Source organism: Miscanthus floridulus, chromosome 17 (assembly GCF_019320115.1).
Source record: "Miscanthus floridulus cultivar M001 chromosome 17, ASM1932011v1, whole genome shotgun sequence".
Lineage (NCBI taxonomy): Eukaryota > Viridiplantae > Streptophyta > Magnoliopsida > Poales > Poaceae > Miscanthus > Miscanthus floridulus.
Window position 1 is genome coordinate 13,999,393 of NC_089596.1, and position 14,545 is coordinate 14,013,937.

General features: G+C 46.2%; 1 protein-coding gene across 3 annotated transcripts; it reads right to left on the reverse strand.

The window, feature by feature from the left end:
* Positions 1 to 10,298: 10,298 nt before the first annotated feature.
* LOC136518448 (peptide chain release factor 1, mitochondrial-like) lies at positions 10,299 to 13,435 on the reverse strand. Of its 3 annotated transcripts, none has more exons than XM_066512104.1 (11): positions 13,220 to 13,435; positions 12,942 to 13,042; positions 12,729 to 12,827; positions 12,457 to 12,640; positions 12,307 to 12,355; positions 12,152 to 12,230; positions 11,950 to 12,024; positions 11,790 to 11,867; positions 11,525 to 11,683; positions 10,973 to 11,068; positions 10,299 to 10,897 (listed from the first exon to the last, which is right to left on the reverse strand). In XM_066512104.1, exons 2-11 carry the CDS (start codon positions 13,038 to 13,040, stop codon positions 10,709 to 10,711), a joined length of 1,107 nt encoding a protein of 368 aa, XP_066368201.1. In that variant the 5' UTR covers positions 13,041 to 13,042; positions 13,220 to 13,435; the 3' UTR covers positions 10,299 to 10,708. The 3 variants fall into 3 exon arrangements, with proteins under 3 accessions (XP_066368201.1, XP_066368204.1, XP_066368203.1); XM_066512107.1 differs by having other exon boundaries at positions 12,729 to 12,831; positions 13,220 to 13,256; XM_066512106.1 differs by lacking the exon at positions 12,729 to 12,827.
* Between the last annotated feature and the right edge of the window lie 1,110 nt (positions 13,436 to 14,545).

A 14,545-nucleotide genomic window follows, 5' to 3' on the forward strand; every position in this document is an offset into this window, starting at 1 on the left:
AAACTGCTGCACCACATCATCGACAAAAGGTGAACCACCGGAAGCAAGAGAAGGAGAAGGGGAAGCCGACCGAGATGAAGAAGGAACGACCAGAGCGACCTCCCAGGAAGCCAATGCCAATCCCTCAGAAGGACCCGACGCAATGGCCACAATCACCTCCAGGGCGACCAAGTCTACAGCGGCACCATCGCCAGAAAGCTTCGTCGCCCCCATAGCCACTTCACCAATAGTACGCTGCGAGTCCTGAGGCTCGGTACTCGGTGGCATGACGGAGGGCTGAGAAGAAGTCGACGAAGAAGCAAGAGAAGACGAAGGACTGAAAATTGATAAAAGAAATCACCGATGAGAACTAGAAAAAAGGAGAACAGAAGCAGAAAGATGAAGCCAAAATCTACTCACTCATCCACCTTCTTCCTCGCAAAGCCAAAAGAAGACCTCGTAGGGGGGACCACGGCGGCAAAAACATCCCCGCCACTTGGCGACAGGAGCGGTATAGCCGATATCGGAGCCCTGGAAGAAGCCAGGGCTAGAGCCATGGAAGAACTCGGCACCGGAGGTGCAGAAGAGCTCGGTACCAAAGCTACCAAAGAACTCAACACCGGGGCTTCAGAAGAAGCCAACGCGGGAGCCTCAGAAGAACCCATACCCGACGTCCGGTTACTTTAGAAAGATCAAGACTAAAAGTCAAGACAAAGAGGAGAAATTCAATGGAAGGGGAATATGAAAACAACTCACCGCCGCATGATGAGGTGTACTTCATCATCCTCTTCCCCCTTGGTCTCAACCAAGGCCACCAAAGCACCCGCTGAAAAAAGAATAAAAGTACTCGGTTCAAGATAAAAACAAGAAAACAAAGGGACAGAGAGTATAAAATATGCTCACCTAAGAGCATGCTAGCTACAACTGGAGTACCTAGAAGAGTACTTGGCTTATAAGACTTCTTGGAAGCAGGAAGGCCAGATGAAGACCCATCCATTCGCCCCCTCTTCGAGACACTATGAGGACCGCGGGGGACTAGACAAGGAACATATTCTTCATATACATCAACAAATCTAGAAGAAACTCTAGGAAGCACTGTGGAGATTGGGAACTTACTGGTTACAGAAGCTCCAGCAAGTTTCTCCCCAGTTTTCGCCACGGCAGGGAGAACATCAAGAGGGATCGGGTCAACAAAGTTGCGCCCAAGCTCCTACGAAAAAGAATAAAACAACAAGACAGGGAAAAGTTAAACAAAAATGGATACAACAAGAATACATAAAGCACCCAAACAAAGAGAAAAACAACTTACAGCTGGAGGCGGGTTGCTGGCAGAGAACTCAGAGACAGTAAGCGGGACAACGCTTGCTCCTTTCAGCATCTTCTGAAGACGTTCGAGTACCTCCTCATCAGTTAGCTCAAGAGCTCGAACCATGCATGAAGGATCCTCAGCCCTAGAGTACTCGAAGCCGAGGTGCTCTCGCTCCTTCAAAGGCTAAACTTGGTGACAAAGAAAACTCGAGACAATACCAAAATCGGTTAAACCCTGCTATTTCAGCATACTAATCCTCGTCCACGAAAGAAGACTAGGACTTACTTGCGGTTTTCTTCTTACCCATGAACTAACGGAGGCAAAAAGCAATTAGGGGAAAAGAAAGCCTAGACAACGGCGCTAAAGACGGTGGCAGCAATAGCGATGGCGGATGACTGAGAGCTAGGGTTTGAAGACATGAGAAGGGCAGTAAAGAAAAAGAAGATGAAAGGTCCTTAAATAGATTTTTACAGTGATAAAAACGGCCCACCAGGCCCGTTAAAGCACCGTGTGAAAACGCAATGGTCCATTTACCGACACAACTAAAATGACGGAGGGCACAAATCCACACAACGGTACAATTCAATGGGCAGATTTCAGACTCATCCATCCAGCACTACTGCGGAGTTATCAGATAACTGCAAGAACAACCCGTCAACAAAGAAGAAAAGAAGGGCAACTTCACAAGGAACATAAGAACTCGGTTCTTACGGAAAGAACTCGGGAATATCATAAACAACCAGAACTACAGCAGAAAAGTAAATAACAACTCAGAAGACAAGATTCTTTCCATTACAAGCGACTTCAAAAATAGAAGATTACAAATCTTACAAGACCCAACATACTCGGTACCACGAAAAGCAAAGTAGCAAAGAACACGGGCATGGCTAGGCTCTAGAATGACTACGTGTCCCAAATTGCTACTCGGAAGGACAAACCACCATCGGCTACACTGTTTTCTTCAAAGGATGGACGCAGTGCATCCAAGGTGGAAATCAGCAGCACGGCAGGACAACATGGAGTAGAGAAGGCCGGCAGGCATCTGTCTACCCAAGACCGATGTGATGCTGGATATGGTGTTGATCTGCACCGGACAGTCTCAAGATAGGCGACGAGGATCAACCCAGAACTGTCAGATGAAGGAATAAAGTCCACATCACAAGACTTCCTCCAACTACCGCCACGTACATCCTGGTACAATACTGCTGCGGGATTAGCCTATCTCTAATCCCTATCACAAGACTTCCTCCAGCTACGACAAGACACACAGGAACTACAAAACACGCCCGGGGGCTGCTCTACTTCATAAACTACCATGTTCATGACCACAAAGGTTTCAACAGAATATTCAATGGATAAAAACAAACACTCTAAGAAGGGCATTTATAGATCAAAGGAGCGGTGCACATGGACTAGGAGTACCAACAAAATAAGCCTAACAAAGGACACAGTGAAAAGATAGGACTCAATAACGGAAGACTCAGGCGAGAGGGAACAGTACTCGAAGACGGGCATATTCGGAAGAATATACCGACACAGTACAACCCGTGAACAAAAGGCATTCACACTCAACCACCACCATACAACTACATCTGACAACAGCAGACCATCAAAGAATATGCCAAAACCCTGCTTCCGAGTTCTTCCTGAACAAAACAACCTAGATATATGCTCGGGGGCTGCAAAAGAAGAGGTATACAGTTCTATCAAACAACTCAGATTCAAGACCCACCAACTTTTTGTTCCAAATAGCAAGAGGCTCGGGGGCTACACTCAGTGAGTGCACTTTTTTCTCCAAAAAAGCGCACACCACTCAGAATGCTTCTTCAAGACAGACGGCGTTAGGGCCACAAGACAAAAAGAACCCGAACACAGCTAAATCAGAGCCCTTTTCAACAAAGAAGCCGGGGAGCCTTTCGACAAAGAATCAGGAAGGTTACAAGAAAAGGCCCTCAAGCTCCTTGTACCAAACAACAAGAGGCTCAGGGGTTATATCCATATGGGAGTACTTTTTTCTTCAAAAAGATGCACAACCACGCAAAGATCTCACAGAGCGCTGCACGGTTTCGCTTAAGAAAGCACTCGGACGACGCTTGTTCCTACTCAACAAGGCTTGAAGGAACAAGACGAGGCTTCCAGAACTCAACCATGAAGTGCTCGGAGGCTTGTCGGAGCGGGACCTATGGGATACCCCGCAAGGAAGGGAGAAGACCTAGTCTAATTAGGATTCTTCCCATGTAATCTTAGTAGCAGTGTTACTCTGTAATTCTACTAGGAATTCTCATTGTAAACCAACTAGGACTCTGACCTTCTGACTATATAAAGGAGGGCAGGGCTCCTTAGATTGGGAGTTCAACAGAACAATTGTAGGACACAGCACTCCACAATCAATCCAACGCAAAGGCTAACACCGACTGGACGTAGGGCTATTACTCGATCTACGATCGAGGGCCTGAACCAGGATAAATCAACTGTCTCTTACGTTTACCGTCGAGTTCTGCATACGCTGAAACCCGAACATACTGCCCCGGGTACCCCCGTGGTAGGCTATCGGTGGTGAAACATCGACAGATGCAAAAGGCCCAAAAAATTATGCTAATAGGTTCAACTATATCATTATAAGGAAGATCCGGAATAGAAATTAGCAAGCCAAGAAAGGGTAGAGTACCACACATGGAGCCAGAGGCAGGGGCTTTATTTACTAAACAAAAAATGATTCAGAACTCAGTGACAACCTGCACAAATCTAGGAACAAAGTTAAAGGGGTTTAATTTCGTAGAAAGCTCGCTGAGCAAAATCTGACGTGGTGCAGCATGAATCGTACTCTAGTAAACACATATGACCACAACAGCGTGAGGGGGGGGGGAATACATTTCAGCACATGCTGAAACTAAATCAAACGATGCATGTGAGCAATCTACTTCGCTTCAGAACTGCAGATCAGGGAAGACCAATATCCTATTTGTCTGAATTAACATATGTACATGATGAAACTAAAGCAAACGATGCATGTGAGTAATATACTTAGCTTTAGAATTGCAAATCAGAGAAGACCAATATCCTACTTGGTGAAGTAGTAAATCAGGGAAGACCAATATCTTATTGTAAAACTAATAAATCTCTTAATAGATGAATGCAAAAAAAACTCGAACATTTTCTGTTCGTGCCGCTGCAACCATGAAGGCACCGCTCCAATCACAACAGGAACCTAGGGGTTCCTGTAGCACAACATCACACACGGAGCAGAGGGAGGAGGCGACGTTGGGGAGGCAGCCATGCCGGCGATGCTTGCCCGACCGACATGACGGGGGTGGAGGAGGATTACGGCCACAGCCGCGTCGCCCCACTTGCGCGCACTGGCTGCCGTCGCCCTGGCCACATCAGGAGAGAGAGGGAGCGAGCGGAGAGGAAAGAGAGGTGGGGGAGGGGGAGGAGGAGGAGGGCGGCCGCAGCTGTGCCGCCCCGCCCGTGCGCTCCGTCTGCCGTCGCCCTGGCCACATGGATCGAGAGAGGCAGAGAGCGAGCGAGCGGAGAGGAGGAGGGTGTCGAGGTCAAGAAGGGGAAGGAGCTGGAAGGAGAAGTTGGAGCCACGATATATATTTGTTTCACCGGATTCGAAGACGAAGCCGGAGAAGTGCATGAGAAGCAGGAGGAGCTGCTCCCGGGGAATCGGCCTCAAGAGATCTGAGCCATTGATTCGAAGATCCGACGGACGAACGAATTTAGAGCGACGTGGCCATGTTTTCTGGGGGAGGAGCTGACGCGAAACTGTAACAGCAGTCGCCCAGTGCCTAGCCACCTAGGTAGCCATGTCACGAGTACTAATGCCTAGTGCAGGCTCGATAGAGGGCTTTCGACAGTGTCGTGTAGCGAGGTGTACATTGTATTGTACTATTGTACGTATGAGTAACAACACTGCATCAGTGCAGGGATGAAAATGGTCGGGAATAGTCAGGAAAAACCTTTGAACTACTTTTAATATAATATTTCATATTTTTACGTGAAAACGGAAACGAAATGGAAATTCCGGTCGAGAAACGGAAACGGTTATATCGAGAAATAAAAAAACGAAATAATATGGTCAGAAACGTGTCTGTAATGGTTGAGAACTGATAATTTAAATCCGGAACACTAAACAACGTGGTCAAGAGTCAAGACTAACGACTTCATGTTTTTGGTGGCCACAAACCAACTACATAAGATGGTACAAATCCACAGAACATGAGGTATGGTAAACTTATTCAATGCCTATTTTTTTTTAGAAAAAACGATTAGAGAATATTTGTTTTGATTTTCATTATTTACTTTAGAATCCAAATTCTTTTAAAACAAGATGGAAAAGGAAAGAAATGCTAACGACATGCATGTAGATAATAGTTATCTCTATTAAATCTAAACAGGTGCGGCTAATAAAATAGCTAATTGTTAGTTGGACCTATAGATAATAACAATCACACTAGTTGAACCAAATGAGATAATAACACCTAATAGTTATCTTCGACCCTATTTGAATTCATTATCTGCTAATAATTAGCTGGCTAATAGCTCATATCTAACATTAGCTAGCTAACTGTTAGCTACCTATTAGGTGGAGAGTGTTTGGATACACAGCTAATAAAAAATGCTATTAACATAACTATTAGTTGCTATTATCTTATTTGGTCAACTAGTAAGATAGTTATTATCTAGAGGTCCAGCTAACAATTAGCTATGTTAATAGCTTCATCTATTTGGATTCAAAAGAGACAATTATTAGTAGATAGTTATTATCGTCTAAAGGGATCCAAACCGGACCTTAGTAACATTTTTTATTAGCTGTGCATCCACTCTCTAGCTAATAGATATCTAATAATTAGCTAGCTAACATAAAATATGAGCTATTAGCCAGCTAACTATTAGCGATAAGAATCATGAGTCTCAACATGAGATAGAACATGAGCGAACTCCCAGGTGGATCGTGAATAGAGTTGGGCCAAACCTGACACCAGCGTTCTTGGTCCGCAGGAGACCGGTAGCACCACACAAGAGCTAGCGGTCTGCTGTCTGCCGCAAGCTGCATTTGTCCCACCTCGGTACCAGAACATGAACCACACTACCCAGTCTGACCTAGGCAAGTCGGACCTCATTTTTTTGGACCAGGGCTGGGTCTGGACGGGCCACCCACGTATTTTTACAGTGTAAAATAGCTAAAAGCAACTTTTCGAGCGGGGTTTAGGCCAATAATTTTTTTCCCTAGACAATGGAACTGTGCTCAGGCCCTGTCCAGTAAGGTTCGTGGACGGGCCAAAACCCATCGGGCTTTGGTCGAGCCTGAGGGCCGGGCTCAATTTGCTCAGGTCTAGTTGCATCTGCACCCATTGCGTGAAGCTTGCGGTGCTTTGACTCCCTTAAATACACGGGCACGTCAGGATGGATAGCATCGCACGCAACACACCTATTGTATTCCTACTTTATTCCCCCCATCGTCTTCCTCCTCCCTTCCTCGTACCCATGTTCCTCCTTCCTCTCATCGCCTTGACCACCGACACGGGACCATCCCGCCTTTCTCTAATCTCAATCGGACAATTCGTCGGCGACTCCTCGCCCCGCCGCCGGCACCGCGCAATCCGGTTGTCTCCTACCGCCCGCTCGGCGGCGCCGCTGCCGTCTCGCTCTTCGCCCCTCAATCCGCCACCATCACCTAGGCGGTCGCCGCTGTCGGGCTCTTCCCTTTTCTAATCCTGCTGGCCATGGGAGGCTCCCCTAAAAATCTAAAACCCTAATCGTCGCCTCCTTCTCCACCGCCTCGGCCCGCAGCGATCATGCCACCGACCATCCCGCCCATCACCCGCCTCTTCCCTTTGGATTTTGCCGGCGTCCTCGCGTGTGCGTCGGCGCCAAGTAAGAATTTGGGCGGCGCTCCTGCTCCTGTTTGAAATCGTGTACTGTTGTCAAATACCACCTCATTCATGTGTGATTCGTCCCCTAGGAGAACGGATTGGTATGGCCCCCTTGTTTTCTTCAAAACCTAGTTCCTCGGAGAGATTTGATAGTTTACGAGAAATTAATTTCATTGTCGATGATCTTGTGAAATCTAGTATTTTGCTGGTTGCTTGTCACAACCGATGAACCTCTCTTTTTTTTAGCACGATGAACCTCTTTTTTGTGCGTTTATGTTTTTGTTCTATATATAGAAACTGCTATGGAAATCATGGGTTAGAAAGAATAGTTTCTACTAGATATTAATTGTTCTATTTCTTCCCTAGAAACTATCTATGAAAGCTATAGGTTGGGACTGCCCTTATGCTATGTACTTAGGTATGCATTATGTCTAGATAAAAAAAACATTATATCTAGAAAACTAAAATATCTTATAATTTGTAATAGAGGCATACTTTTTTTTAGATTCACCAAGAAACATATTTTCTTAGTATTTCTATCTAGAATCATAATTATCAATACTGTTTTCATGAACTCAGTTAAATTTTACATAGTTTGGTTTGGACCAAATCTAGATGCACACTCTTTTGGACGAAGGGAGTATGGTTTTCAGTATTGGATAATTTTTTTTTTCAAATTTAGAATAGAATTGGTTTCTGAATATTACCTCAAATCAGTGTGAAATTACCTGTTCTATGTTTACTCCATACTACAAAAATCAACAAAACGGCTAGTAAAACTGGAACCAGTTCATAAAAATAAACACTGTACTTTTATGTATGCGCTGAACAACTATAAAAGAGAAATGTTCTCTTCTTGGAATTCTCTGTCTCGCTCGCTCGCTCGATTTTTTTTCCCCACAATGTCGAATCCTGTCGATAGCTGAAGGAAACCTCTGATCGTCGAGCGAGCCGTTTGGTCGCGTCTCCACCCATCAGAGAAACCCTAATCCTCGTCCCCTCCCTCCCCCTCCCCCTCCCCCTCCCCTCGAAGCCGCCATCGCCATGGCGACCCCCTTCCGCCCGTCCGCGCCCGCCCCGTCCGCCAAGGGCGGCTGCGGCGGCGACCGCTGCGCCTCCGGCCGCGACGCCTGGCCGCTCCACCACTTCCGGCACGAGGGGGTCTTCTGCCTCCTCTGCTCCTCCTGCGTGCTCCTCTACAGCCCGTCCGCCTTCTGCGCCGCCTGCCTCCACATCCTCTCCTCCTCCCCGGCCGCCGCCACCGCTCCCCCGGGCGACCCCGCCGTCGCCGCGCCCGGGCCCACCGCGCCCTGCTCCGCCTGCGGCGTCTCCGTCGCGCACCTCTCCTGCGTCCCGGGGGCGGACCGTCACCCCTTCGTCTGCCCGCCCTGCGCCGCCACCGCCGAGGGCAGGGCCTTCTCCTTCGCGCCGGCGCCCGGCCGCCTCCCGCTCCAGGAGCGCGACGCGCGGGTCCTCCTCGTCGCCGCGCGCCTCGCGCACGACTCCGTCAGCCGCGCCGCGGCCGCCGCCCGCGAGGAAGCGGAGCGCCGCGTCGCCGAGGCCGCTGCGGCCAGGAAGCGCTCCCGCGAGATGCTCGACGCCGCCTTCCGCGCGCTCGAGGCGGAGGCCAGGGACGCCAAGATGAAGCCCGCCGCGGCCGCCCAGCCGCCACCACCCCCGAAGAAGAAGCCCGAGGCCAACCTGCCCCCGCCCCCGCCCCCCAAGAAGAAGCCCGAGGCCAATAGGGACAGGGACAAGCTGCTCAAGCTCAACGCCATGCAGCAGCCTGCGCTGGCGTTCGCCGCGGCTGCTGCTGCTGCGGCAGCAGCCACCTCGGTGCCATTGCCTACGCCCTCATTCAAGGAGGAGAAGCAGCCTGTCGTGAAACAGGAAGCGCAAGGTGGGCGACTTTGAACACTGTAGATGGGAAGCCAATCTGTTACTCTCTGTTTACTGATTGCTGTGACATTCCTGCAGGTTCTGCGCCAGCACCGAGGGAGGATAAGGATCGCCCCCCGCTGTTTGGGACCTTGCAATCGTGAGATTGTTGGTGCTGTAATCTGCTTCTTGGTCCCCTATTCCATTGCGATTCTGTGCAGCGAAACAATCCGAGGAGAGACTGAAATTTCTTAGTGTAGTGGTCTTGCAGAGTGTTAGGATCCCCATTTCAGAGTCTCCTCACCGTAAATCCTACTCTTTGACATGCTAGATGATCCTTCCATCGTAGCTGTTCTGCATCCTGTATTCCGATTTGTTCTCTCATTTGTAGTGAAATGTTCTGCTGGCAGATATATTTTGCAAGACGAAATGCAACCAGGTTCTCCAGCTTCGAAACTGTGTCACTGATGGCTTTGGTTGTTTACCGACGGAGCTAGGTTCAGGAGGGACACTCAAACGCTATGCTCTAGTCGGGCAGCAGGGTTTTAGAACGACGAACATCCCTATTGCTCATCCGTTCTTGTTGCACTGTGGATTGGAACAAGTGCTTGGTTGATTGGTCCATGGGGCTCTCAAGTTACCTTCAAACAAATCTCCTTCATAAGTGAATGCTAGAGCTCATTGCATTGTTAAAAGTGTCATGAAAAGTGAGATTGATCGTATTCATGGAACACAATTGTGTGTTATGCAGATATCCCACCCATTCGGTATATGCCAGTTTTGTTGGAGCTCACTGCTTTGTTAAGAAAACAGAGCTTGATGTTATTCGTGGAATGCAATTGTGTGGGCATACAGATCTCCCATTTCAATGTGCCACTTGTATATACTGTGCTGTTCAAAATCTCTGTTCTTACCCTAAAGCTTGCAGTCTTAGACAACAGAGAGAATTTACATCAGAATGGATCCGTTCTCGTTAACCACATTCTACATGTCAAGCGCTGCTACCAAGTCCCATAAAGAAATTTGATGGTTCATTGCCATATTATCACAATGGAGATTTGATGGTTCAGTGCCATATTATCACAATGGAGATCTCCATTTTCCAACAGAACTCACTAGCTGTTTGGTGTTGAGAAATGTAACGCAAACGTAAATGATAATAAGCTGCGGACGTTACCGGCGGGATATACGTTTTAACTCTCTGCACTGAGTACACCCTTTTTTCCGTTACTTAACCAACCAAACAGCACGTCAAATGTCAACATGTCATGTATATCCCAGAACATCTTACTGAAGCTGAAGTGAGGATCACTTATAAACATGTTTGCCCATAGATAAGTCAGGCGCACCATGTTTATGAATAACAAAACTATATGCCAGCACAACTGTAGTTTGGAAAGAATGAAGAACCAAACTTTGCCAGCACAGCTGTAGTTTGGAAAGAATTGGATGAGCGACACACTTATGGGCTACAACTACAACATAGGCCTACATTAAAATTCAGCATTATGTAAAACTAGCAGACGCCAAAACAGGACACGATGCACAGGCAAATCCGGAAGTTCATCTTGTCTTTGCTTGTGGAGTGTGGACTACTCAGTATTGTTTTCATTGACCTCTACTTTGTTCATGACATGGTTCATTGTTGCAAGGTTTGATCTAGTTATGCGCCAAATGAAGCAATGGCGTCCATCTCTTCTTGAAGCAGGAGTGCATCAACGAATACGTCCAGGCTCTCCCCCTCCATGACATCTGCTATGGAGTGGTGTGTGATTCCAACACGATGATCGGTGACACGGCCCTGTGGAAAGTTGTATGTTCTGATTCGCTCAGACCTGTCACCACTTCCAATCTGCTAAAAAGTTAGGCCCAGGAAGCCAGTAGCTAACAACTAACATGTGAGATAGAAATTTCGATTTTAGATTACCTGTTCTGATCGAAGCTTTGATCGGTCCATATGGAGTCTATGCCTCTCCAACTCATACAGTCGCGCTCGGAGAACTTTCAGAGCTTTGGCCTTGTTCTATAGGGATAGATTAGCACGTTAGTTTCTTTATAATGGGCAGGGGACTTGCGCAGACTAAGTTCATTGGACTTGAAAGCTACGAATAATGCGATTGTACTAATGACAACAAGGCTATGAATAAACTAGTAAATATGGATGAAACATGAGTGAGAATGCGTGAAATGAGCTCTAGGAACTACTGCTTTCCAGGTTTTAAAAGGGAAACCCAAAGATATGGCATTTAATAAAAAAGGGTAGACCCAGTGTCGGAGGCTCCTATATGAGTGGGGTCTAGGGAAGGGAAAAAACGAGGCAAGCCTCCCCCCGCAAAATCTGCGGAGAGGCTGCTTCGAACCCGTGACCTGGTGACTCAGTGAGACAGCTCTCACCACTGCACCAGGCCTGCCCTTCATGGCATTCAATGTGCACATAAAAAAAATTCTTTCATGAACTTTGTAAAACCGAGACCCTTACCATGTGCTGTGATCTCTCATCTTGGATTGCAACCACTGTTCCGGTTGGAATATGAGTTATCCTAACAGCACTATCGGTTGTATTGACAGACTGACCTCCAGAGCCACCTGATCTGTAGGTATCAATTCTCAGGTCCTCATTCTGCAGCTGGACATCAACCTGCATTTTCAGAAGAAACGATTTTATAACTGTTATAGTCATGCAACTGTCCAGATGAACAAACTTGAGAGGAATATGCCAAAAAAAAGTTGTATCGTATCGCAACCTCATCAGCTTGCGGAAGAACAGCAACTGATACAGCACTAGTGTGCACTCGTCCAGATTTCTCAGTCACTGGCACTCGCTGCCATGAGTAGACAGGTCCAATTATAAAATGTCCAAATAGGTTAATATGATTGATATGGTAAGTGGGTCCATTATTGTACCTGAACTCTATGAATGCCACTCTCAAACTTTAGTTTGCCAAACGCCCCAGGACCTGATATAGTTCCACTAGCTTCCTTCATACAAATGAATAACAATAGGAAAATATGAATTAAGAGTTTCTGAGCTTCCAAATCTTAAAATAGTGACAATATCTTGGCTACAGTGAAAAACCATGTGCATATATCCAAACAAAGGTTGTACCTTGTATCCTTTCACAGCAGACTCCATAATGTCAATGACATCAAATTTCCACCCATTCATCTGAGCATATTTCTCGTACCTATAACATAGAAGAATCGAGTTTAGCAACACTGACTGAGGATCACATACACTTACTGCAGAGCAAGATAACCAACATTCTAAATATATCCATTGCAAACAAAGATGCCTCTTCTCCTCCAGTTCCTGCAAATACGACACCACGTCAATCACTTGTTGTCCAATAACAGAGTAAAACTGGAAGGTGAATTGTGCTCATGTGTGTGCAAGGGCAAGATCTGGTTTACCTGCCCGCACCTCCAATATACAATCCCTTTCATCTGCTTCATCTTTTGGAAGCATTGATCTAAACAGCTCATGCTGCAATCGTTTCTCCTCCTCGACAGCCTCAAGAAGCTCCTCATCTGCCATCTCACGCATGTCTTTCTCTTCACGAGCATTTGTTACCAAAGATTTGAGACCCTCAATTTCCTACAATACAAACATATATAGACTCCTCTAAATCCTTGATAGTTCATACAATAGGTTGTGTCTTGCAAAAATGTAACAAGATTACAACCTCCTGTTTCGATCTCAGCTCCTTGATCAACTCCATGGTGCTCTCCAGCTTGCGGAACTCCTTGTTAGCCCTCGAGTACTCTTCGGGCGAGGCGGCTGGCTGTCTTCATTAACACCAACTCACATCAAGGATATTGCAGCAAGGCTATCTTAATTCTTACACAATGGTAAACCATGCCATTCTCAAAGAGAAGCTTTGCCCATCTGAAATTACCTGGTTGATTTGCTCCTGGAGGTACGCGCTCCTCTGCTCGATCAACTTCATTCTCTGCTCCATGATCCCCACTAGGTTCGCAGGCAACTGCTGGCTCATCTCTGATGCAAAAAAACAAGGGGACTGAATCAAGATTTCCAGAGCGTTCTGCTCTTCTTGCAGCATTTTTTTTTTAAATAGCCAAGTTATCAAGTGATAAACAGCGCAATCATACTATCTCCCCCGAACTCGAAGCTGAAAGAGGGGATGAAGCAAGGAGGGAGAGGTGATGTGCTCACCGGCGGTGGAGTATAGCCGGGGAGTAGGGCAGGGGCGCCTCCAGGCCGCAGGAGGCGACGCTGCGGCAGAGGAAGCGTTGTGGCAGAGCCGTCGCAGGCGACGGGGGCAGGCGGCGGCGGCGGAAGTGTGACAACCAGTGCTTGTTGCCTTCGGGTCCGGCCGTTTGAGTAAAGCGCTAGAAAGCGCCTCTTACCTGATGTTTACGAATTTCTCAAATCCCGCCTTCTGTTGGTATTTCTACTGTTGGTCATGGTTTTTGTTATTAAAACGGTAAAACATTCATTTTATAATACAAATAATATAATTTTGGGTTTGACACTAACAAACTTTGGATCATTTTACCCAATTATTTGAACTAATCTAATATGTCTTCAAAGAAAATTTTCTGTTTTGTTTTTGTTTCTCCTCATATAGTTGAAATTTAAGTTCAGTTTTTTAGGATGGTAGAGGGCATTTTTTTAATTCCACAAGTATAGATGCAGATGCTCAACACGTACGCACACTCACCCTTACGAACACACGTATGTAAATTCTACCCCTATGAGCACCTCCGAAATATTGTGCCGACACATTTCGAGATTGACGAAATCACCACACACGCCTCGTTATCGACGGAAACGTCGCCTACCACTTAAAGCACAACGCCATTAAATTCTGAAATAGAAAAATACAAGCACTTGTGCCAAGTCGATGACTTACCCGGATAGACAGGTTCCAACATAAGAAACCTAACTAGCTGAGCTAGGTTCAATTCACAGCAGTTCACCGATGGCATGTTGTCATTACTACAAAAATATAGCATGTTTTTTGTGGGTGTATTTTCATATGTTAGGAGCACTTCTATGCTAGTTTCACACTAAGGTATGAGCGAATGAAAAATTCTTAAAGACCGATTTAAATAATTAAGGGGAGTAAAATTGAGTCCAAATTTTGTTCACGGTGAAACAAGCTAAGATATTATTGAGGTGTTAAAATTTTAATTCATCTATTTTAGATAAGTTTTTTTGAACGAATGATTCTTAGAACAAGTTAATAAGAAAAACACAGGGCTGCTATGAACTAGTAACATCTACGGACAGAGAGATTAGTCGGGTAACAAAATATACTTTTTTCAGACAAGGGTTTCTTTAGAACCTATGATTCTCAAAAACAAATGGATAGGAAAAATAGTATTGGATCTAATGCAAATGGAAAAGCACAAGAAAACTATACCTAATATAGGGTTGGCAAGAGATAGACACAATGGGAAGTTCCCAAGAGGTTGGGCATCCTGTTAGGAATCCTCTAAAATTCGTATGAAACAAGTCACTAAATAGAAATTTCAT

Coding starts and splice junctions, on each gene's coding strand:
- LOC136518448 (XM_066512104.1), bottom strand. CDS start 13,040: ATGAGCCAGCAGTTGCCTGCGAACCTAGTGGGGATCATGGAGCAGAGA. Junction 12,641..12,728: donor AGCTGAGATCGAAACAGGAG/GTTGTAATCTTG, acceptor TTTGTATTGTAG/GAAATTGAGGGTCTCAAATC. Junction 11,684..11,789: donor TTCTTCCGCAAGCTGATGAG/GTTGCGATACGA, acceptor CTGAAAATGCAG/GTTGATGTCCAGCTGCAGAA.